General features: G+C 40.1%; 1 protein-coding gene across 1 annotated transcript in view; it reads left to right on the top strand.

The window, feature by feature from the left end:
* Positions 1-25,362, top strand: part of LOC104161504 (beta-adrenergic receptor kinase 2) — a 65,536-nt gene that overhangs the window by 33,713 nt on the left and 6,461 nt on the right. Inside the window, exons 4-17 of the mRNA XM_009699972.1 lie at positions 845-946; positions 2,099-2,173; positions 3,704-3,765; positions 4,872-4,923; positions 5,560-5,651; positions 8,612-8,711; positions 14,912-14,990; positions 16,225-16,355; positions 17,210-17,304; positions 18,580-18,687; positions 21,433-21,499; positions 21,723-21,823; positions 23,001-23,067; positions 23,529-23,624. Of these exons, the coding sequence (XP_009698274.1) occupies positions 845-946; positions 2,099-2,173; positions 3,704-3,765; positions 4,872-4,923; positions 5,560-5,651; positions 8,612-8,711; positions 14,912-14,990; positions 16,225-16,355; positions 17,210-17,304; positions 18,580-18,687; positions 21,433-21,499; positions 21,723-21,823; positions 23,001-23,067; positions 23,529-23,624 (1,227 nt within the window). The remainder of the gene's footprint in view (positions 1-844; positions 947-2,098; positions 2,174-3,703; positions 3,766-4,871; positions 4,924-5,559; positions 5,652-8,611; positions 8,712-14,911; positions 14,991-16,224; positions 16,356-17,209; positions 17,305-18,579; positions 18,688-21,432; positions 21,500-21,722; positions 21,824-23,000; positions 23,068-23,528; positions 23,625-25,362) is intronic.

Genomic DNA, 25,362 nt, shown 5'->3' with positions numbered 1-25,362 from the left:
CAGGTTTTGTTCTGTAAAGTATCCGTATGGGATTGCTGCTGTTTCACCAGGAACACACTGACCTCCTATATCACACCTGAAGAAACTTGGATCTGTTTTGTGAAACTGTCTTTCTAGCCACCTTTAGCATTCAAATTCAACATGTCTCTGAACTACGTGAGCAGTTTGAACTGTGCTTTATATTCTTACTTGGACATCTGTACTTACTGTGCTGTAACGGCCCTGGAGCAGGATGCTCGGGCGCTGTGCCGGCAGCCCAGGGCTGTGGCTGGGCCATGCTTGTGCTGCCTGCATAATATTACAGCTCTTCTGCTAGCCCAGGGAGCTTGGAAAAGGGCATGTTTTGGTGTGCCGTGGATAGTCCAGAGCAGCGTGTGAAATAATCTGAGGAAGGGGTCAATGCTCTTGAGGGTTAGAGGAGCAAGGTCAATGGTCTCCAAGAAAACCTTCAGAAGAACGTCGCTGTGCATGTTTGCTCGTCTCACTCTCCTTGCACGGTCCGGTCCTCTCACCCGGTTCGCTTTGGACTTCCCCTGCGCAGGGTCATACTATGGTAAATGGTAGATGGAGGAGAACATGGTGCTTTAGCTCAGTCCTTTTCAAATCTTAGAAAACAAAGCTTTGGAGCAATTTTAAGCAAATCAGTTTCCTTGCATAAGAGTTCTAAGATAGAAGGGAAATCTAAGGTCAACTGTAACTACGTTTTTGGAGGTGGTTTTTCTTCAAGTGTTAATTAATAAAAAAGTAAAATAAAACTTTAGCCAAAGTCTTGTTTTCACCAAATAAGTGAAAAAATCATTAGAAGTGTGCTGGTCTTGATGGATCCTTCTCTCTTGTATTGCAGATAAAAGAATATGAGAAACTGGATTCTGAGGATGAGCGACTGACCCGAAGTCGGCAGATTTACGACACGTACATAATGAAGGAGCTCCTGTCCTGTTCACACGTGTGTATCGTCCGCATTTCACACTGCTCTTTGCCTTACTTGAGTAGCTTGACAGCAGTGATAATTCAAAATAACTGCTCTTTCATTCAGAGAACAATTAAGACTATTGCTGAAAGAATTATGACTACAAATACTTGTAGTGCTGTGGATTTCTGTTTAAAGACTGTGGGACTGGGTTTGGCTGAATCCAGCGTGCTTTTTTTCTTTTTTCCCCTCCCAGTAATGAGGTGTAAAGATGAGTGGTGTGTGCCCATTTTTATTAAACTTGGTGGTACACAAAGGAAATATTTGGAGATATATCTGTTTTATATTTCTCTAAATCTCTATTTTAAAATATGATGAGTGCAGTCTGTCTGTGTATATGTACTTGTACACATACACATACGTTAACCAGGCCTCCCCAAAAAACTCAAAGCAATGCAAGCTGCCAGGGGCTCTGCGGGACAATTTGGATATTGAACTTTGGTGTCTCTGAAAGCCCGGAATAAAGGTTAAGATTTTGTTTAAAACTGATCACGCAAAGATTGTTGGGGGTTTTTTTGATTATATTTTTGGTCATAAAGCAGTCTTTCATACTGTACTAGAGACAATACACTTTTAGCTTCAGTATGGTAGATTAAAGGCGTGGGGCCACGTTGTGACAGATGCAGCTTTGTTAAAGTCAGTGCAAACACACGTTTCCTCCAGCTGAAGTTTTGGCCCACTGATCTGTACTTAACAGTTGCTCTTATTTTAGAGAAGAACTGGAAGTGTGTTTTACCCTAGTGGTATGGTTCTTTGGATGAAGGGTTTAAGCAGCTTTTTTGTTAAGCATGCATTATTGGCGCTGTGCTGGTAAAAAGTCCGTGTCTACTTCTGTCTCGGGAGCTGTCCCTGTATAAGGGATTTTTCATGAATTTGTTAAAGGAGCATCATCAAACCCTTTTGTCTTCACCTTTCTCCTCCTCATCTTCCCCTCTCCCGCCTTCTCGCTTTAGAATAATAGTTTTACTGTATCGTTCTGCATGTTTCACAATAATATACTGAGGGGAAGCTGTATTGCATTCATTCTGAGGTATGCGTATTTTTCATATGGTTAAAAGTGCTGTAGACCTTAAATGAAACTTCTTACACTTCCAACTGTTTGAAATCTTTCTTTTTCTTTTTCAAAAGCCTTTCTCAAAACAAGCTGTAGATCATGTACAAACACATTTAGCCAAGAAACAAGTGCCAGCCAGCCTTTTTCAGGTGAGGTTAAGACAGTCTGAATGTTCAAGTTTTCTGCACTTATTTGACAGTAAGTGACTTTGTACATATTATTTTAGGAGACAGAATAAATGGTACTGATACATATTCTTAGCTGCAATAGTGATATTAGAATGCTTCTCTAAGTCAAAAAAAAGTACAGATTACTGTTCTTATCTAAAATATTTTTAAGCACATTTATGAAAGCAAGTGATACCTTGGTATATGAACAGAATAGGTTTTAAATTTATGTAATTCTAAGCCATTAAATGATTTCGGGTAAATCACTTTGCACCAGGAAGATACCCATTGTGTCAGGATAAACCAAACCGCATAATGGAGAAATTGCCTTTCAGTAATGTGAAATCTTTGAAAACGTTTTTCCTTTTTCTTTAATTTTAAGATATGTTAATTCCTAGTTGATGATGGTGTGGAATTAAGTGTTTGTACCATCTCACATGTTTTTCTGTCTCTTCCCAAGATAAAATCCAATCAAAAGTTACCTATCCAGACAGGAGTTTCTGCACCATTAAAATTGTGGTGCATTTTTTAAACTTTCTGAAATTCTTAATTGTTTAAAGAAAGTATAGGATTTGCATATCCTCCATTTGAATGTAAAAATAAATGGTACCCTGTTTCATCTGCCAAATTATACATATTTTTTGTTGTTATTTACTTTAGAAAATAAAGAAGTTAGAAGTGAAATATTTCTTGTATTGTTACAGCTCTAATAGACATTGATACAAGACAAGAAATTCAGATATATGGTAACTTTTATAGCTAGGTCCATTAAAGCAGTCTGGTTTTGCACATAATGAACCTAATAAATCACAGGAGCGTTTGTAAGCTTAAATGTCTTTGATGTAAATCTTAGGTATTTTTATATATTGCACAAATGTGAAGATTGCCCCTGCCTGATTTTTCTTACTGCTCAGTGAACTGGTTTTAATGTTGCAATTAGGTGAACTGACAAACTGAGAATGACATTGCTTGAGTAATATATCTCACTGCTAATTGGGTTGGGATTTGAGATTGCTGCGTGCCGTCACACATCAAAGGAAAGTATTTCTCTAGAAAAAGTCACTTGTGAATTTAAGGTGATGGATTCTTAGTAAGGACAGAGAGGAGAGAAGCACCAAAAAGATGAGGCGAGAGAGCAGCTCTGGGAAGTACAGCCTCCACGGGAGTGACCATTTATTCTGTTTAAATATATTTGAGAAAAGAACGGTACTGTAATTGTTTTGCCAAACTTCTTGGCCATAGACAGGTGCTTCACACAAGTTTTCTACAGCCCTCCCTGAAGGCAAATGTTTAAGGTTTGAAATATGAAAATATTTTATGTTTGACTTCAGGGCACCTGCTGAGATTCCAAAAGCTAAATGAAGCTTAAATGTTTCATTGAGCCTTTCTCAAAGAGAACAGAGTAAATGCTGTAGTCGTGTAGGGCCAACGTGAGTTAGATGTAATGGGTAGTAGTGCATAAGCAGTTAATTGTATGCTTAAATACTAATCGTGTTTCTTAACCCTTTTTAGCCATATATAGAAGAAATTTGTGATAGTCTCCGAGGAAAAATATTTCAAAAATTTATGGAAAGGTATGAACATGACATATTATCCAAACTTTCTACCTCATGTAGCAGGAAGCCAGGTCCTTTAAGTATTGCTGTAAAATAAGGCTAAAAATGATTAATGAAGTTCATTTAATTAATAGTGTGTTATCAGCAAGCTTCTGCAAATGACTAGCTTTGTTGTATATCACCATTAAAATCAGGATATGAGAGTGGAAAACTTGTAAAGATGATAGATTTTTCTGTTGCTCTGTGTAGCAGTAATAATAGATTGTGGTTTGATCTCAAAGGTTTTAAAAATGCAGAACTATGTTCTTGTGGGACATTCTCCTGAGTAACCATCTCTTGTGCCTGACTGAAAGACCCAGTCATCTTGGTTTGTATCTGGACACTTTGCAATTAAGCAGAGAAGGTCTGGTAAGGATTACAAGGCATAGCCCACGTTCAGCTGAGCAGCCCTCTTAACCTCAGTGGAAGTGCTCTCGCGTGCAGGCTCTGTGCAGCGTGGCTCTCGTCTGATGACACCAGTGCCTAATGCACTGTATCAAATGGTACAGTGGTGTTCTGCAGTCAAACTGAAATAATTGTAAAAATACCTCCATAGAACTATTATTTCTTACTCTGAAATACTTCATTGTTTATGTAGAAATAAGAAACTTTTTTTTTTCTGGCAACAGCTTGTGATATTATTGCTATTTTTCCTATTTTAGGATCAAATGAGTTTAAAATGTTCCTTGGAGTATACAGAGGTTCATTAACATAAATTGAGCTGCCTCTGTTTTCTTACGATTATCTTTATGTAATTTAAGTGTTTATTAGTTCCAAACTTAGTTGTTTTTAAAAAATTAAAAACCATCTGAAAGAGATGTGAGGACATACTGAGCACTTAAAATTACAGGGATAAGGTTATCTGCTATCTTTCTCTTAGAAGAATGTAAAATATAAGTGTGTACTGCCTAGGAATTGTTTTTCTTGGTGGGGGTAGGATTACAGTTGTTTGAAAGGAAGGCTATCATTTACTAAATATCATAACACACCCTAGCGCAAACTTTATTTTAAATACCAGAGTCTTGACATTTCCTGTAATACTTCACACAGTAGTCTCAGTCGACTTTTAAACTTTTTTTCTACAGTGACAAATTTACTAGATTTTGTCAATGGAAAAACGTGGAACTAAATATTCATGTAAGTACTTGGAAGTATATTTATCTTGACAAAGGCTGATATGGGAAAGAAAATGTTCAGTTTTGAATACTGTGTCTGAAAAGGCCTTGTTAAGGAGTACAGCAAATGTTACTGATCTGCTCTTCTATTCTTAGACATACAGTCCTAATGATTCCTTTTTGGACGTCCCTTCGCCCTCTCTTGAGTTAATAGCTTTTTGATTTTTATAATAGCTGAAAGGAACTGAACTGCCAGAATTGCTGCTCTTTAACAGCCCCAGACACCGTCTTTTTTTTTTTTTTTTTTTTTTTCCTTTTTCCCCCCCACTATGATTCTGAGGTTGTCCCCAGCACCCCTTACCTCGGCCTCTGCTTTGGTCCCTCTGCGCTGCTCTGTCACAACTTTGTCTATAAAAAGAGCCCTCCTCTCTGCAGTCTCATCCTCTTGCTTGTGCTTCAGACTCTAGTACCTGCAAGTCCCTTAAAATACAAACAGTAAGGAGCTCCCTTTTCCAAAACAATAAGTGCTGTATGAATTACAGTAAAGTCTCTTAACATGGTAATAGATTATTTAGATGCTTTTACAGTAAGTTTTTTTTTTAATGCTGAAAAATGAAGTCTGGTTTGGTTTTGTTTTGTTTGTTTTTTGCATTTACAGCTGACCATGAATGATTTTAGTGTACATAGAATAATAGGAAGAGGGGGATTTGGTGAAGTATATGGTTGCAGAAAAGCAGACACTGGAAAAATGTGAGTATATACACATTTTATTTTAGAGGTAATTGTAAACTCTGAACTAGTAAGGAAATCCATCCAGTCATTTCTTACAAAATCACTGGAAAGCAGCGTCACGTTACCGTATAGTTCTTTGTAATTAAATTTTATCCCAAGAGATTCTGATTTCTGGATCATCTTTAAGCTTAGTTTGATATTGGATCCTGTTAACATGCCGTGGAGTGGGGCTTCAGTCTAGCAGAGCTCTTAGGTGCATCCTTCATTTAAATGCTCTTGTCAAAATTAATGGAAACGGCACATGCGTTTAAAATTAAGTATGTGCTTAAATGATTTCCTGGATCGGAGCCTGACAGTGCAGAACAATATTCTTGTGGAAACTGCAGTGACTGTGTGAGGCGTTACCTCTCGTCTGCTGAAGGTTGCACTTCTCGCAGCAGAGCGCATCACGTAGCTGGTGCTGACGTAGGGGTTGGAGGATGACATGGGAATATGACCTCAGTGCTGTTCAATCTGTAGGGTTGGGCCTGGGCAGATTTTGAATGTGATATTCCAGATTTGTGTAATTGCACACCTTTCTGCCCTGATGAGCACGTTTCACTGGCAAAAGCAGTGATCCTTGCTTACATTTGAAAGAATATAGGTCCAGTGTTGAACAGTTTGACAGTGCTCTCGGTGGGAACTCCAGGATCAACCCTGTGTGGTTTTGTGGTTGTGTTTTGTTTTTTTTTTTTTTTTTTCTGGTCTTACCATTCACATGCTTCTCCTGATCATCAGATTTCAATTTCTAGGTGTAATTGTCCCATTATGTTCTGTTTCGAACGTCTGGGCATTGATTTAACAAATTGTTCTCAATATCTATCTATTTATTTATTTACACCCTACCCTGCCCCTTTCATCTTGCTTTTCTCCTAACGGTTTTAGTCCAGGGACCATCCTTAAACATTTCTCTTCTAAGTAAGCATGGCATGTTTGAAGTGCCAAGTCTTTGCGGTTACAGCTGGCTTCACTGGCAGTTGTGTGTGCTTCACATCCTTGATAATAATAAACTTCTGAGCTATTAACAAACGGTTTTAGTCCAGGGACCATCCTTAAACATTTCTCTTCTAAGTAAGCATGGCATGTTTGAAGTGCCGTCTTTGCGGTTACAGCTGGCTTCGCTGGCAGTTGTGTGTGCTTCGCATCCTTGATAATAATAAACTTCTGAGTTATTAACAAGTGGAAGACGTCTTAATGTTGCTATCACGCTCAGTATTTTTGCAGTGACTTCAAGTATTTATATTAATACTGTTACTAACAATAGTGTCTTTATTCTTGCTTTGGTACTTTTTGGTCCATGTACAGTTTGTTAATTTGTCCATGTACAAAAATAAACATTTTATTTAGCTTGAGCCACACTAAGTAGGCATCCACCCTGAAGAGGTAGTTCTCAGATTCCCAGTCATTTTCATGTCTGAGTTTTGCTCTGGCAGGAGATGGATAAACCTTGGGACTAGCAAGTGAAGCAAAGGACAGGTTTTATCAGCTATAAATAGAGTAAAGGGAAGTCAAATGTGGGAAAACCAACCTTTTTCAAATTTGAAGCAAAACTTTAGATTAGGTTCAGTTTCTGGGTAGAGGTTTGGTTTAGTTCTTTCTTAATCCAAACCTGTTTACCCATCCCTAATCCAGATCCCGTCCACTCTAGATGGCTGCCTCTGCTGCACTTACTGCCTGCAAGGAGCTTGGGAAGCCACCCCTCTAAGGTAAATGCCATCGGTGTTTCACTAACCCACAAAGATACACCTGAGGCTTCTTTCACATCACCTCCTTCAAGGACTTCTAAATAGGGGCCAGAAGTACAATGCAGAAAGCAGTCCAAAGGGGGAGGGATAGCAGTGCTTTTTGAGCACGCACCTCAATACAAGAAGGAGGTGCTTGATTTCGATCAGCCTTCTTCAACGGCCCCAGCCATTCACTTTGATCAGAGATGTCAAAGCGTAAATAAAGGCTAGCGTGTAGAATGTTATTTCTAGCCATCCTTTACAGACTCCTCGGCAAGAGCACGTGCTGTGAATATATCCCTTGTTTTGGAAACTTAAAATGCCAGTATGTTCACGCTCCCTCTTCCCCCACTCACCACACATGCATGGCAAGGAATGACGTGGCTTTTTTAGGGAGTGCAAAGCGAAGGTGATACGAGGCCCTGTTTCTGTACAGAGCTGTCGCAGTGTAGGCAGTTGATTAGCATTGATGCAGTGCTGTAACATAGTGTTTTCCTGAGCATATTTTAAAACCAGTGACCTAAAAATCCATAGTTGCCCATGTCTAGAAATCTTCTACAGCGGAATACACGTGTCCTTCTCAGCTGTTGTCTAGTAGTGGGCTTACCTAACGTCTTGAAAAATTACCCAGACTATATTATATCCTGCACTTGTTTGATGGTTGTTAGGGTAACGTTCTTTTTTGAGCAAAATTTTATTAGTTTGTGTAATACAGATGGTAGAAGATTAAAAAAACTTTCTTGTGTATATCTGACCTTTTTTGAGTAGAAAGAAGACTTTGAAAAAAAAAAAACAACAAACCTCAGCCATGTGTTCAAGATATTACTTTCCTGGTAGAGTTGGAACTGTTAGAATTAAATGCAACCGCAATAGAGTCTCTGTTATTGAATTCATACTGCAAATCCTTGCTTGTAGGCATTAAAAAATGAATGTATGATATGTAATTCCTATATCACTGTGGCTGGTTGGACACAGAATTGTTTGTTAAAGCACGTTTCTGTGTTAGGAGACTTCTGCTGAAAATGTTTTAATTCTGTGAGATTTTGGAGGTTTTCTTGTTTAGTCATGTACTGATGTTTTACGTACCGGCTTTAAGTCTTTAAAGAGCTTGCTTACAGGATGCTCTAAATATGCATGGCATAACTGCTAGTGAATAATACTGAGTATAGGAGGACATTTTTTCTGGTGCTTTTTCTGAACGGTTAATATTTTCAGGTATGCAATGAAATGTTTAGATAAGAAGAGAATCAAGATGAAGCAAGGAGAAACATTAGCCTTAAATGAAAGAATTATGCTGTCTCTTGTCAGTACAGGAGTAAGTATCATTGATTTGTTGTTATTCTTTTTCTTTTTTTTGCATATAATATAAAAGCTGTTACATAAAATACATATTTCATCAATTCAGTTGTGTGACATACAAAAGTTAAATCCCCTTGAACCTTCCCGCTGATTCTAGCAATGTGTCTGAAATAAGAATGGAAAAGCAAGCTTGCATTTCAGTTTAGGTGCTTACAGAAAAAAGCATCTCAGCTAAAGAGGCTTGGGGAGGTTCCCATTTTTTAGGTAATTCATTCTCTTCCCCCTGCTCCCCCAGCTCCTTCTGATATCTTTAAATATCCCTTTTTCAAGCATTTATGTTTGAAACTTTCCCAGAACCTTATTCTGTCTTGTAAAAAAATTTCCTTTTCTGCTATAGTTACATAGTACTTTCATAGGATATAAGGTACTGTTTCAGAGAAGAACTTCAATTACCTGTTTATCCTTCCTTCCCTGTGACTGATACTAGCTTCTCCAATTTTTCCATGTTGTTTTTTATGTATTTTAGCTGAGTACCTATCAAGGTGTAATAAGTCTGCCTGTCTAGCATACAAGTCTATTTAAAATTAGAAGTGTCACTACTGTGCAGAAAAAGCAACCTGGCCGGCGGTGGTTTCACGAGACCATGTCTTGTTACCTGCCGAAGAGAAGTTTGGCAGTGGCCGTAGTACATCGTGCTCAGGCAGTTTCAGAGCAGGCTTTGAAGTGCCAGAACCTTCTGAGTGCACTGGCCTCCTTAAACAAAACTTGACAATCGGCTCCTGTCACCATGGTTACATGTGATGCTGGTAAAAAGGTTTAATTTTCCTCATGATGATTGTGGTGTACGAATTAAACATTCAGTTTGCACCTCAGGGTAAATGCATCCCCTTTTCCCAGCGCAGTTGAAGCATGAAAAGGAATTGCGTGTGATTTTTGTTCTAGGTTTGTAAGACAAGCGTGCAAATAGCATAGTGTCTGCAGTGCAGGAGGATTACTGCTTTGCCTTACAAAATGGCAGGGAGCGAATAGTGTGCTTCGTTCTCAGAGGCAAGATCTGTATCTTGCAGAGATTAGGTAAATCCTGGGTTTGGTTCTGCATTACCCAGGTGATTTCTTCTTTAAAAAAAAAAAAAAAGCTCACTTGTGATGTGTTTAGCATTGCAAATCCTTTAAGTGCAGGAGCAGCATCCTTGCTGTCTTCTGTCGTTCAGGGAGCCCGTGGGTCTGATCGGGCGTCGGGATGGGCTGGGACGTCGGCTGGCGAGCGCAGCTGCAGGAGAGCTGCCGTGCTGTGGCGGCCCTTGTCTTCTGCAAACTTGGCTTTAAAAATGGAGATGTGTTTTTCAGGGCTTTCTGATAAATATGGAATTATAATTGCTAAACAGTGCCCTTTTATTGTCAAGTGAAAACCTTGTGAATCGGACAACTCGTGGTACTTTTCAGGCTCATGATAGGAGTGGGAGGTGCTCTCTTGTGCAGATTGAGAGAATGGGAAAGCTGATTGCAATTTTGTCCCTAGAAGATTCACTTTTGAACTTCCCTTGCTACCCATCAGATGATTTGCCTCTGTTGTTAGAAATATCCTGGTAAGGCGAATCCTAAACCAGAAACTGGGGAAGCTATGCATCGAGGTATCATCTTAAGGTTGAACTTTTTCATCGTTGCAAAGCTCCAAAGGAAGACCGAGGTATTTCTTCTTGTGCCTTTCATTGGAAACTCCTCTCCTGCCTCTGCCTTGCTCTGGAGAAGGGCGGGCAAGCACTGACATTAAAAGTCAGGGAATTTCCTTTAACACAGAATTACAATCACATTTGGCTTGAACGTAAGGATAGACAAAGGACTAGAAAGTATTTCTTTGTTCTTTTATCTGTGAAATTAACAGTTGGGATTTATCTGTTAAGACTTTTTAATCAAGTTAACTGTTTTCACCTAAGGTAAGTGATGGCTTGTCCAGAAGTGTCCGGAGTCTTGACAGCCAGTGGAGTGAAGTTCTGTAGTGGAGAATAAACAAGAAATCTAGGCAAATTGGTAGTAATTGTCCTATGAACTTTAATTTGTGATTCTGTTGCTCCAGTACTGAATGTGAATTTTCACGTCTAGCGATTCGAAAATTGCGCACAAGGGTGCTAATGGTGGAGCTAGTTTTCTTATATGACAGCTAGTCATTTAGCAACAGAAAAGCAAGACAAACCATTTGTAGTTTTTTTGTTAAGGATTACCAGCTCATTGGAGTGTAACTTCTTTTCGATTCTCAGAAATTTGAAAGAGAGTTTGAAAAGAGAGATTTTGTACAAAACGCTTCCCATTCAGGTTGGGTGCACCTGCCAGTGCAAGAGATGCTGGAGTATTTTGAATATGCAGAATGAATTAGGTTTGAAAGTGGTAGAATAAGATAATTAATTTCATTCCTGAATGTAAGCTGTTAGGCTTGAATGGCGTGGGCCTTGCCCAATGACAGGATTTATGTGGTGCCGGGAACAAAATGGAACTGGGAAGTTCATCATAGTACAATTAGTCATTTAACTGGGAATCCAGATGTCTCAGCAAAATACATAGTAACAGCTGTGCAGATTACACATATGTTTGTGTAATCATTTTTGTTAATCCACCTAAAACTTTTTGGCATTCACAACTACTTCTTGAATAGGGAGCTCCCAAATTGGAGTACATCGTGGCTACGTCGTGAGAATAGCTTTTCATGGTAACATTTCAAATCGGCATAGCTCTGAAATATGACAGACACCTCTACAGAGCATAGGGAACTGCTTGGATTGGCCTAAGAGTACAAAAGGTGGGCTTCACGTTACTCGGATTCTGCGTTGATATATTTGCTTTGTCGCTGGCGGTTGGTGTAACATGGACAAACTATTGCTGAGGTTTGTGTTTCCTCTTCTGTAAGATACCGGCCCTGTCTTCCTCTCCTGTGGAGATAATCAGTCTGGGGGCTGGAAATGCATTCTGAAATTCTTAGAAGATAGTATAGTAGGGAAAATATTGTACTGTCTGTTAAAAGGAAAAAAAGATTATTATTTTCTGTAATAGCCAATGTTCAAAAACTGGAACATTGAAATCACCAAGATCATTGCTGCTGATGGGCTGTATAAAAACAATCTGCCAAAAGATGCTGTTAGTGGGAGGAAATGGTTATTTAATAAATCTTTTCCTGGCGGGTAGGAGGAGGTCATTCCGGCACTGCAAGACCAGGGGCCTTGCAGGGCTGTGGCTCCTCTCTACTGTGTCTTCTTGTTCTCTCATTCTGAAAAAACTAGGCAGTTAAGCTGTCTTACTTGGCTCTTTCTGAGATAATTTGACTAACGGCTGGATTCAAGATTCCCTCCAAGGGATGATAAATATAAGGTACAGCAAAAGTGGGCACGCTGAACAATAAAACATCTGAGATCAATTATCAAGATTTTTTTTTTTCTGAGGAGAACAGGTACTTTGTTTTCACGTGTACCGAGATTTGTAGGAGTCTCGATTTCGCTCAAAAAAATGGAATCAATTCCCAAATCTTGATAGTCGGCTTGAAGGAACATCTGTGGGAATGGCAGATAATAGCTCAGGGTTTCAAGCACTGACTTGCACATCTTTCTGAGCAAGACCTGCCTGGACAGAGCTACCCTTTAGTTAAATGTGGTACACAGCTGCTCTGCACCATGCACGCGTTTTTCACCTGTTTGCTGTCATTTCTACAGCCGTGGGCTGAAACCAGGCGCGCGGGTTACGGGTTTTTTCAGAATCAAAGGTTTCCTTCTAAAGTAATTGTTAGTGTACTCATGTCTTTAAAATATTACATTCCTACGATTTTTTTTTTTTCCTTCCACATGATTTATTACCGGAAATTTATTTTCCACAATTTTTTTTTGACTTAATCCAGGAATGTTTGGATGTAAGGAATTGTTCCCAAACTATTCTTAGTTCACACATTACTGTCATACTGACACTTATTTTTTTCAGAAGAAACTTGACTGCAACAAAATATTACTCTCTTGGGAAATTTGCTTTATTGCTTTATGTTTCATTGAAAAAAAAATATAGGTTTTTTTTATTTTTATGCTGGAAAATACTCTTTTGCAGTGATTTTTGTGTCAGAAAAATATTGCAGTACTACAATTTCTTCACTCTTCAGCAGTGAGAGGGCAGTGATTAAATTAGGAAGGCTGACACAAAAACAAATTATGCATCACATTTACACTTGCAGATTTCTTTTCTTTTAAAATATGAGATCCATAAAAATATAGGCATACTATGTTCTGGTATAGAAACACCCTTTTATTTTTCTGTGTATGGTACTTAAATTCTAACACTAAATCCTTCTGGGTAGTTAGGTTGCTCTAAGGTTTTAGGAAGCCTGCTTGGGGGCACTTCTGAATTATCCAGTTGATTCAGAAAATTAAGTTAATAATTCTACTGAAGCTTTTGTTCTGAAGTTAAGTGGTAACTACACTAGTCTGCAGTTACGAGCAATACAAAGTTTATAACGAGAGGTAGTATCTTTTGTTAGATGCCATACTGCCTTGCCTGTAGTCTCCTTATTTCTAGGACCATTGGGCAATTAGGCATTTTTCGTGCGTGTTTCTGCAGGGTGTTTCAAACCCATGCCTGCATTCTGCAGAGGTGCACGTGGAATTAGTGTTCGCGCCGTAAACAATAAAATACAGCTAGGTTTGAACATGGCAGCAGGATCAATCCAAGTGGGGATTACAGTCAAGTATATAAAGCTTGGTATTTCAACCTTAATGTGGTTTTTGCCTTGTGGAAGGAGGAACCGACGTGAACGGTGCCGGCCGGCGGGTGAGGACGGCGTTGCCGTTCCCTCCCTTTCCTGCTCGGCGGGGCCGTGAGGCGGCACCCCCAGCCGGGTCCCGCGGCCTCGGCTCTGCCCAAGGCCGCCGTGTTTTGCTGCTTCAAAATTGGGAAGGAAACGAGTTCCTGTTAGAGATTCCCAGAGCTTTCACTATCAATACTGCCATAATTAACACATTGTTTAAGTCACGTTAGGTCACGTGTGTGCTTCCTGCGTGGTGTTCTGGCTCGTCAGCATTTAAAACTCGTGGTAGCTCGTCTTCCTGTCAGCTTTGGGGTCAGCCCGTCGTCTGTCGGTGTTACGGTGCCGTCCCGTCGGTTTTGATAGCACAGCTGTTCCTTGAGTTTTCATTGTAGAGTAACCAAACAGCCCTGGTTTCACACGGCTTTGGAGAAGGGATCCACTTGCATATAGGCGTAACGAAGAGAGGAAGGTCTGCCAACTTTCTGCCATGGCATCTTTCAGTGCGTGTGCGTTATAGAGGTACCAACACACGGAGGAGATCGTTGGCAGCAACGAGGCGCTTCTTCAGCTGGGTTTTTTTATGGCTGCTTGTCTTAAACATCTGTGTGAATTAAGGTAGAAGTGCATCAAGAGGTGGGAATGTAATCCATCCCTGCGCCTGGCCGCTCTGTAGTCACCTTCTTAAATCTGCACCCACCATGCATGTTTTCTGGGTTTTGCATAACCCTGCTGTTCTTGCTTCCCACGCGTTGCATACGCCTCAGAGTTGTGACTTCCTTCCTAGTATATTTATGTTCCTTTTAATCAGCTGTTGCAAATGTGGCCGGAGAGCTGACGGGCAGCAGCGGGTGGCAGAAGGCCTCGCTGTCACCTTTGTGCAGCTCTGCAGGGGGGGTTCAGCGGCATGGACAGGGTATTACCAGTGTAGCTGCATTTAATGTATAGGTGAGGATAAAACTTCCTTTCCTGTGGGATTTTGTACATGATGCATCTTGGTCAGTGTTCCGACAACTGAACACTCGCCATGCAGTCATGAGAAACAGTGCATTTACACTTCATGGGAACAGCCTTATTTTTTTCTGAGCTGGCCTAACGCTTGTTACCTTTAATGTAACTTTTGTGTAAGTCTAGTACAAACTCAGGTCAATATTTCTAGAGCATTTCTAGCTGCTGTAGTTGCAAATCTTTAGAAGATAGTGATGCTACCTGCATTTTTCAAGTTGCCTTCTTGTAGGTTTTTTTATTTTTGTATTGAAATGAGATAGCAAAATCTAAGATCTTGAAACTGTAAGTGAAACATCAGAGTATGTAGATTAGTACACAAATTGCTTTAGAAAATTATTACGAATATTACCAAATATCATAGGAAAAATATTATCTGTCTTTTTAGCTTCTCTAAGTAGTACTTATTACCTGAGATGAACTCTTTGCTCCTTTCCATCTAGGACTGTCCTTTTATAGTGTGTATGACCTATGCCTTCCACACCCCTGACAAACTCTGTTTCATTCTGGACCTGATGAATGGTAAGCGAGACTCATGCAGATGATGATAATATTGCAGAAATATTGGCAGGAGGACTTGCTGAGATCATAAGGAGAATGAGGGAAAAATAACCTGAGGTGTGAAGCATCCGCATGCGAGCAGGAGGGCTAAATTGATCTAAACCAGAGCAGGTACAGAACAGACTGGAAAATCTGTTACCTTATGACATTAACATATTTAAATAAAGATATCAAAGGGCCTACTAGGCTGGAAGCTTAATGAAGTTATGGTCATGTGGAGAAATGTATGAGGAGATCAGGGACGCAGCTTTCAAAATAAAAATAAAAGGGCTGCTATAAAGAGCTCTGCAAAGAAAATTGATGGGGAAAGCATTCCTCAAAGGAAAGAAATTATACCTAGAAGCCTTAGCATAACTCTTCTGAGAACACACAGGGAGTTAGGAGAGAGAAGATACTGCAGTGCCCTTGTTTGCTGAGGATGCTCAGCACTTCTGGGACTTAGACTCAACCTCTGACGGTGGTCCTGCGGTAAGCACCGACAGATGTCGGACACATCTGCACGTACCGTGTTGCAAAGCTGGAAATTTAGTTGAGAAATGAGGCTCATATCCTGTAAGTCGTAGAGACTGGCTTTGATGCTTTGCAAGGGAAGATTCTCATTAAAATGTAAGCTGTAAGTCAAATTCAAGTAACTGGTTGAAGGTTTTAAATCTGTAGCTTGATCAGAAACAGTTTTCTAGGAATATTCGTAATTTGATATGTTGATGGTGTGGATTAGCTCACAGAGTGACGCTGTATTGTGTCTGTTCTTTGATTAGGAAAGTGTGAAAACATCCCCAGCATGAATATTTGAATATTCTGGCCCAGATGACCTTTCAAGGTCCCTCCCAACCTGGGCTGTTCTGTATGCTGATTTATGCAGTTCTCCAGAAACTGATATATGTAACTGCATTTTACTTGCTATGGAAATCCTTTGCATTAAGACTCAGTTGCTGGATTAGTCACTGACTGCAAATGTATGTGAAGTAAATGTATTTTTAAAATGGAGTTTCAGATTGATCAAATTTATTTATTAACTTTCTCAGGTATATTTGTTACCATATGTACTTGCAGAGTGTAGGTGAGGGTCTCTGTGTGCTCCACAGGTTGTTAGAACCTACAAATGCTATGCTGTTCCCCCACGACGTCATGCTGTCTGCCTGTGAGGCAAGATTTTACTGTTCTTTTAATTGCATCTCAATTCTTCTAATTTTAGGAGGAGATTTGCACTACCACCTCTCCCAACATGGAGTGTTTTCTGAAAAAGAAATGAGGTTTTATGCTACTGAAATCATCCTGGGTTTAGAACACATGCACAATCGCTTTGTTGTGTACAGAGACCTAAAGGTAATCGTTAACATAGTGACTGCATTCACACAGATCGTTATCAGATAGCAGCAAATAATCCAGAGGTACTGATAAGTTAAATGAATTATCTTACCTGAAATCTTTTCTTGGGAAGGATACAGATTGTTTGTTTGTCTTTGGCTGATTTTTCTAGTAATTTTTCGAAATAATTCTAATCTGTGCCGTATCCAGTTTAACTGACCTGGGAGTTGCTTTTATGGGGTCAGAATAAATCCTGTGCAGTGTTACTCATCTCACTTAGCATCTTAATGATGTTACTAGTTTAGAGACTATACTATGCTATTAATTTAGAGACTAGACTATATTTCTGTGAGCCCTGAAAGAGGGGTGTGTGTGACGGGAGACTAATGGGAAGACGGTTGCTTGAGGGTGTTCAGCTGACAATTGGGAAGTTGAGGTCTGCTCCCAGATAGGTGTCCGTGAGCCGAGTGACATCAGAAGTGGGAAAAAGTCTGCAGAGAGAGCACAGAGCGTAGATTGCAAATAAAGGATGTAAGAGCCACACACCAGCCCTTCTGTGAAAGAACCAAAAGCAATGTGAACTTGAGACCAAAACGTATTTTTTCATGTACCTTCTGTTTCAAACCTTCCCCATTTTTTCTCTTCTTTTATTCTTCAGTATTTCATAATCTGTGGAGTTGATGGTAGTGCTCTGTCAGAATGCAGATTTTGTCTAGAAGTGTCTGTTATATTGACGTAAAACAAGAAAAAGGCAATTACCAATTACCAGAGAGTATTGACCTTTGAGAATGAGTTACTGTGTTCTGAAAATCTCTAGTTCTGTCAACTGAAAAACACCAAGCAGTAACCTTTCTGTGTCTATGGATTTCTAGCCTGCAAATATCTTGTTGGATGAACATGGGCATGTGAGGATATCAGACCTTGGGCTAGCTTGTGATTTTTCCAAAAAGAAGCCACATGCTAGTGTGTAAGTATTATGTTTGGGAGAGTTGTTGCACGTACAATTACTGCTAAATAAGTCTATGGTAATTACTGCTGAATAAGTCCGTTATGTGTCTTTATAATTTAACCTTGCCTAAAGGAAAAAAATAACACTTGTGTGGCACAGGCTTGCTTTATAACACAGCTAAGCTGGATACTCTAATAAGGTTTTTCAGTCTCCTCTTTCTGTTTTCCTGCACAGTTTGTAGCAGCTGATGTGTAGGCATGGCTGGAAGATGACACATTATTTTGAGATGATTCACTGTTGAGAGGAGATAAGAACCTAACAGAGTTAAAGTACCAGATTGTTTTAATTGTCCTAAATGGATAATTAAATATTCCGAAACTGACTAAAAACCAGGATTTATTGTGTCTTTCTCTTTCTGGATCTTTGTAGAACTGGAGGCAAACTGTGTTCCTTTCTGCCTCTTGGCATCAGGTCGTAACTGCGATCTGAATTTCTTGGGCTGTGTGTGGATTCCACATCTTATCTGGCACGTTTTGTTCTTAGGTCCTCGTTTGCCCTGATATAGTCTCAGAATTTATGCAAAAAGGAAAGCTTCATCCTGTCATATCTTAAAAGATTTGCAATTCAGTAGCTTCTTGAAAAAGTTCATACATTCCACTTATGTCAAGAGTCAAAGCATTACGTGGTGCCTGCTTTCTAGTGGTGCCCAGCGATGACTTCTGGAGGAGGTCTGCTGTTGTTAAATCTGGCTCACAGGCCTTAGCTGGAAGGAGACAGGTGAAACACACGGGGAGAGCACAACCCAGCTCTCCTCGCCCTGTTTCTGGGTTGGTGGGTGAGAGCAGGTCTCAGTCTTGCAGGTCCCAGGGCTGGAGTGATCTGACCTGAAATATCAGGAGCCCGACTGTCCTTGTGTCTGTCTTTCCTGTAAACGAGTGGACAGAATACGCAACCTTTCCACCTCTCTTTTGTGTTCTGCTCTTAGACAGAAAGAAGGCTGCTTACTGACCCCTGCACTGATTCTGCTAAATCTTGTGTAGCCGCTTCAGTTTGCCTCATCATCTCTGTTATTCTGTTGTTTATGTTTGAAGGTATTTTCTCAGTAGATATACACAAACCAAACATGCATGTGTATGTGTGGCCAAAGAAAAAGCAAAGTAAAATCATGTTTAAAATGAATTCTTTTTAAATTAGGCTATCTTACTGAGAAAACAATGATTTTTAATTTTTTAATTTTTTTTTTCAATGATAGTTTTGGTTGTAATCAAGATTTTGTCCCTTTCTGCTTCTTAGAGGTACCCATGGATACATGGCTCCCGAGGTGCTCCAGAAGGGAACAGCATACGATAGCAGTGCAGACTGGTTCTCCTTAGGCTGCATGCTTTTCAAACTTCTCAGAGGGTGAGTGAAGTTTCATGTCGTGTGTGCTTTTGTTTTTTTAGCCTGGGCCTCGTCACTGTCCTCTCCCTTGAAATTACTAATATGTGACATATTATGTATTATCTGAAATGGTATCTTACTGCCGTCTCTGCAACTTAAACCACGTCTGCACGTGAGACTAAACCAGGCTTTTTTTGCTTCCCAAACAAACAAAACACAAGCCCTGCTTCCTTTAGTAGGTGCAGGTGTGGGGCAGTGAGGAAGGCCGATGCTCTATCCATTCTTTTGACTTCTACTGATGGGCGATTTACTCGTCTCTTGGCATTTGTTAGTATTTTAAATGATAAGTTGTTATTCATTGCTTAAATACACTAGCAGCCCTGTTAAATTAAGAGCTTCATTTTATGCTTAAGACCGGCTGTTACGGTGAAACTGTTTGCCACACAATTCCCTTTTAACGTGATACTCAGTCTTCCCTTCTTTAGTGTTTGGGTAAGTTACAATGTGTGGATGCTTTCATTTGCTGAATCTGGCCTGTTACCATATTGGTGTACAAAAGTATACGATAATTACAGCTTTGTCAACTGTTAACTTCTCAGTAAACTTCTGTGACTATGTAGAATTTGTTAAGGCTATGAGATTTATCTGAACCGTCAATAAACACTGATTGGCAAGTGTTTGTTCAAAATAGCATCCTCAGTGTTAATGGCAAAATAGAAGAAATCTTTTAAGCTTTTTGGAGTGCTTCTCTGTAAAGACTGATCATTAGTTAGGTCGTGTTTTGTCCTCACACATAATTATAAGCTCTTGACCTCTCTCCCAGGCGCTGTACGAAGGAAGGTAAATGTGTGACTTCTGAATTGAACTATAGAGCTGTATCAATTTAACATTAATTGTTCTCAAAATAGACAAAATGTAAGTGTGCAAATGAAGAGAGAAATGGTGTTTAAATTGCCAAAAAGAAAAAAAAAAAGTATTTCTAAGTACAGACGGCATCATGCAGCTGGGAGCAGTACTCTGTGTCTGTAATCGCTCATTGAAGAGTTCTGTTGGTAGCAAGACACACAACGGTTTGGGTTTGCTGGGAGGAGGGAGGAGCATGTCTTTCACAGGCAGGACCACTGTGACCTCCTCATCTTTTCTTTTAAGACCTTTTCCTTTTGAGTCACTTGGGCACAGAGGATTAGGGCATCCGACTGACTCTGGACTGGTTCTTCTTTCACAGGATTGATGAAGGAGCTAGCTAGGAGCGAATGAGCCCATTTGGCACGGAAACTGGGCCTTGTGGGGCGGGGAGATCTCAGTCTTTATGGGTTGTGATTCTTTCTGACAGAGGTGTGTGGGATGGTATCGGTGGCTGGCCAGAAGCTAAAGCGTTATTCTTGTGAACTATCTTTCCTCATCTATTCTGAAGCCAATTAAACAACTCGTATCCCGAAACAAGGGTTGGGCACATGGTGTCATTTCTTGGTGTTTAGTAAATTTAACCTGGCACAAAATCTGCCCGTAAGTCCCCAGTGAATCATTTGCTTCCCTGGTCTGCTCAGAGCCTCATTGTCAAAGCATATGAGGCTGTGTTTTAGCCATTTACTCTTGCCTTCTTACCTATCATGCTTAAAAATAGAAAAATGGAAGTCCTGGTCTGTCCATCAGATCCATTCATCGGAAACGTTTTTGAGGCGAAAAGGGAAATGACTCTTGAGTAGCAGGTCCCCAGTTGAAACAAGTTAGTACACACTGCCATGTGGCAAGACAAAATGCTTTATAATAGGTAATTAATGTATTGATAAGTAAATAACATTCTAATATTGAAAAATAACATTCCCTCATGGTTTTGAAGAAAACTAAGGAACAGGGAATATATCCTAAATCTAATTGAAAAATCTCGTACTAAAATGTTTCTGCTTTCTTTCATGCTGTTGTTTAAGTACTACACGGTAAATCTGTAATATTCTCAGGTCTTCTGTAGCTAAAAGGAAAAATTCAAACTCAAAACAGAATTATAAAGCAGGAAAGGGATAAAGCTGATAATTTACCAGATATCATCAAATATCTTCCCAGTCACTAATGCTGTGGTATCTGTGATTACCTTCTGTTTCATCTACTTACTTGAAGGTCTTGCATCATTCTTCCCGTGTAGATGAGTGGTGAGTTCTGTAGGTCATGCTCAGTTTCCATATATAGATCAATGTTTTTAAATGTCTACGTTGTGAGAACTGTTCAGGGTTTTCTCGTTAGATGAAACTGTTCTGGTTTTTGGGAGACATAGATCTAATTGTTAAGGCATGTGAAACACCATCTTTAAGGACACATCACTGCATTTAAGAATAAACTAACCTTCTGAATGCCTTTATATGGAGTAATTAAATCAGATTTCCCTGAGTTTGATAATCCTCAGGGATGTCTGTGTGTCGTCTTTAAAGAATTTGAATGGTTCCTTTTCTCTGAATTTGATTTTGATGTCCACCACCTGCAATTGTACTGAAAAGAGAAAGAGTGGTGTAACTCTTTGTAGTAAGAAAAGAAAACAAAGTTGTAAGAGATCAAACATCAATATTTTTGAGGTAGCCACAGTGTGCTAGTGTGTACAGTCTCATTTTTCATTGTAAATGCTAAAATCTTTTACTGCTTTTATTGTTCTGCAGGACAGGATTGATGAGGTGGAAGAATGGGACTAACAGGATGCTAAACTCTGGGTTGCCACATCTGAAATAACCTGATATGTTATGGCTTTACATTTATTAGTGCATTTTCTTATTTCTACAGTCACAGTCCTTTCAGACAGCACAAAACCAAAGATAAGCATGAGATCGACCGGATGACACTCACCGTGGTAAGGATCCTGGTGACAGTTGTATTTATACTCCTCTTTTTTACTAAACTCCCATTTCCTCTAAAAACTGGAACTATATAGCCTGCTTTCTGAGAAAGCTGTATTTACACATGGGTAGTTGTTTATGAACAGTATCAAAGAAAAGCTACTCTCCTATGTGGGGAAAGCAGATCACACTACTTCTATAATTAAATGTCTCTTTTTGTACTTCTTTTTTTCATAGAATGTGGAACTACCAGATTCATTTTCTCCTGAACTGAAGTCCCTTTTGGAAGGGCTCCTGCAACGGGATGTTAGCAAGAGGCTTGGATGCCAAGGAAGAAGGTAGGTGTTGTCTTCTCTTTGGACCACTGCCTTTAAAAATTTCCACTTCTCTGTAAATGAATGAATTCATTTCAAGTAAAAAAGTCTGCTTCCTGTTGTGACGAATGTAATTTTGGAAAGAGAACATTAAAAAGTGCTGTTGCATGGAGTTACATTTCAGCTTCCTTTGGTTTGGACAAATTTTTGAACAATTTCTGTCATTAAAGACTTCCCCTGAGTTCTCTGCAGTCATGCTTATGTTGGGTAGCGTTCATACTTTTCATCCCTGTGTTGTTTTTATGCTTTTGCCTAATCTGTTTTGGCATGAAGTCGTATCACTTGACTCAGACATACTGATAGCTAAGATTTATTGCTTATATTGTATCTGTAATGATATAAGCATATTACACACACAAAAAAAAAAACCCCAGTCCCAAAACCACCAAGTACAGAAAGCTGTGAATACTTGCTTCATTTTGGGTTGCTTCCATTTCCAGATGTACCTGTTTCATTTCATGATTCTAAAGAAAAGGGCACTTTTTGGTTTATTGACTGCAAAACACTGTTTGCTCCTGCCAAGCTTATAGCTGTTAACAGAAATTGTTGTTGCCACCTATTTAAAAAGCCAGTGTGTACCTCTTGTGAGACTAGGAGACAAAACCATGAGAGGAGTAAATAACTGTTGAGAAACTATTGGCAATGTGTGATAACAATTAATTTGTAGTCACACCTGAGACTGGGGCTGGCTCTAGTTCCAGTGAGATATTCAGAGAGTTTTTTACCATGGAACCCTCTATGATGATGACCTGAGATTGCTTTTCAGCCTTGGGCCTATGAAAAGTAGTTGCTTATTTTGCCATAAAATATGTATAACGTGAAATGGTGTGGAGTAAGGTTGTTACTTAGAAGTAGTGTGTGGGATCTGACAAGGGACAAGTATTGTTTGTTGTTGGAAATGATGGAATACCATAGCAAAACAAGAGTGATTGCTTGCCAGACCTACAGCACTATTTCTGGTGTTTCCACATGTAAGTCTTCTCTTGTTTACTTAGGAAGACATTTTTTTTTCTTAAAAAAAAAAGCACATTTTACCAATGTTTTCAAGTGATGGAAATGTGACCTTTGAAGACTTTATATTTCTCAAATACATTTGAAAAGCCTCTTCATTTTGTTGACTTCAGTTACTTTTGTTTTGCAGTGCACAAGAGGTAAAAGAACATCCTTTCTTCAAAGGCATTGATTGGCAGCAAGTCTATTTACAAAAGGTAAAGGATTAAGATAGTAACCTTAGCTTACTTGGTAAAGCAGTAAAAGGAAAATAAGCCTAAACAGGTAATAGAGAGAAAACTTCAGAGTTCCAGTCCACAGCACAGGTACTCACCTGCACGAATACGTGGAGGATTGTTGATGAAAACTGCTTTATATTAATTACTACAAGTCTTCCTCATTGGTAGTACTGAATTACTACTTTTTCAAGGTCAAATGACTGCATGGTTCCTTCTGCTTAGCTGTCTCTAAACTGTAGGGGTTTTTTCCCCATGTTTTTGGAGGAGCAGTTATTAAAGATGTAGAGAACAGCTTTGCACTGAAGTTTAATTTCAAGGGACATACTTTTGCACAGTCATTTGTAATTTGTGCAAAAAATGAAAAGGCTGTATGTATCTACAGAATGGGTTTAAATAACATCCATTAATTTCTCTTTAATTATGCTGCTTTTAATTTCTAGTATCCTCCACCATTGATTCCTCCCCGGGGAGAAGTAAATGCAGCAGATGCTTTTGATATTGGGTCATTTGATGAAGAGGACACTAAGGGCATTAAGGTATACAACTTTAAATGATAGGTAGAGAATGGCACTGTGACTGCTGTGCTTAACTTTTCATGTGTGCATGCCATTCCTTTGCTTCAGGGACTACTGAATGTGCAAGGAATTGCTTTCAAGTTTGGAAACTTAATCTATGCTGTTGAGAAAGAGCTAGCTTGGGCTGGTTGGTTGGTTTGTTGTTGCTTGTCAAGTCCTTATGTTTTATTTTTTAGATTGACTGCTACCTTCCTATCAAAAGTCTTATATGATAAAGCAAATATTTCAAATGGTCAGACAACTTTTGGGAAATCCTCAGATTTTCAAGAATACATAACGGTTTGTAGTTTTAAAAATTGTAATTTGTTTCTGATAGCTTGAATAAATTGATCTCTGTGTCGATGACCAGCTGGAGTGCATGGAGCTCCGCCTGGGGATGGATGGAGAGCTAATAGGTCAGAATTAAAGGGAAGGCAGGGACAAGTGACATTGTAGTGGGGGTCTGCTACAAACCACCTGACCAGGAAGACCAAGCGGATGAAGCCCTCTATAGACAGATAGGAGCAGCCTTGTGTCCAGAAGCCTTGGTCCTCGTCGGGGACTTCAGCCACCCCTGTATCTGTTGGGAGGGACAACACAGCCAGGCATAGACAATGCAGGAGGTTCCTGAAATATGTTGGCAATAACTTACTTCTCCAAGTAATAGAGGAGCCAACAAGGAGAGGTGATATGCTTGACCTTGTTCTCACCAACGTTGAGGAGCTGGGGAGGAATGTGAAGCTCAAGGTCAGCCTTGGCTGCCGTGACCATGAAATGGTGGACTTCAGGGTCCTTAAGTCAGCGAGGAGGGCGCACAGCAAGGTCACTGCCCTGGGCGTCGCAATAACTTACTTCTCCAAGTAATAGAGGAGCCAACAAGGAGAGGTGATATGCTTGACCTTGTTCTCACCAACGTTGAGGAGCTGGGGAGGAATGTGAAGCTCAAGGTCAGCCTTGGCTGCCGTGACCATGAAATGGTGGACTTCAGGGTCCTTAAGTCAGCGAGGAGGGCGCACAGCAAGGTCACTGCCCTGGGCGTCGGGAGAGCAGACTTTGGCCTCTGCAGGGAGCTGCTTGGTGGAGTACCATGGGATAAAGCCCTGGAGGGAAGAGGGGCCCAAGAAAGCTGGTTAATAGTCAAGGATCACCTCCTGCAAGCTCAGGAGCGATGCATCCCAACCAAGAGGAAGTCAGGCAAAAACTCCAGGAGGCCTGCGTGGATGAACAAGGAGCTCCTGGACAAAACACAAAAAGGAAGCCTACAGAGGGTGGAAGCAAGGACAGGGAGCGTGGGAGGAATACAGAGAAATTGTCTGAACAGACAGGGATTAGGTTAAGCAAACTAAAGCCCTGATAGAATGAAATCTGTCCAGGGATGTCAAGGGCAACAGGAAAAGCTTCTGTAGGTACCTTAGTGATAAAAGGAAGGCTAGGGAAAACGTAGGCTCTCTCCGGAAGGAAATAGGACACCTGGTTACCTGGCACATGGAGGAGGCTGAGGTACTCAATGACTTTTTTGCCTCGATCTTCACCGGCAAGTGCACCAGCCACACCGCCCAAGTTACAGAAGGCAAAGCCAGGGACTGGGAGTACGAAGAACCACCCGCTGTAGGAGAAGATCAGGTTTGAGACCATCTAAGGAACCTGAAGGTGCACGAGTCCATGGAACCTGATGAGGTGTATCCATGGGTCCTGAGGGAACTGGTGGATGAAGTGGCTA

Source organism: Cariama cristata, unplaced genomic scaffold, assembly GCF_000690535.1.
Source record: "Cariama cristata isolate BGI_N322 unplaced genomic scaffold, ASM69053v1 scaffold12365, whole genome shotgun sequence".
Taxonomy (NCBI): domain Eukaryota; kingdom Metazoa; phylum Chordata; class Aves; order Cariamiformes; family Cariamidae; genus Cariama; species Cariama cristata.
Note: the sequence above shows the minus strand (reverse complement) of the source record. Positions and strands in the feature narration are given on the sequence as shown.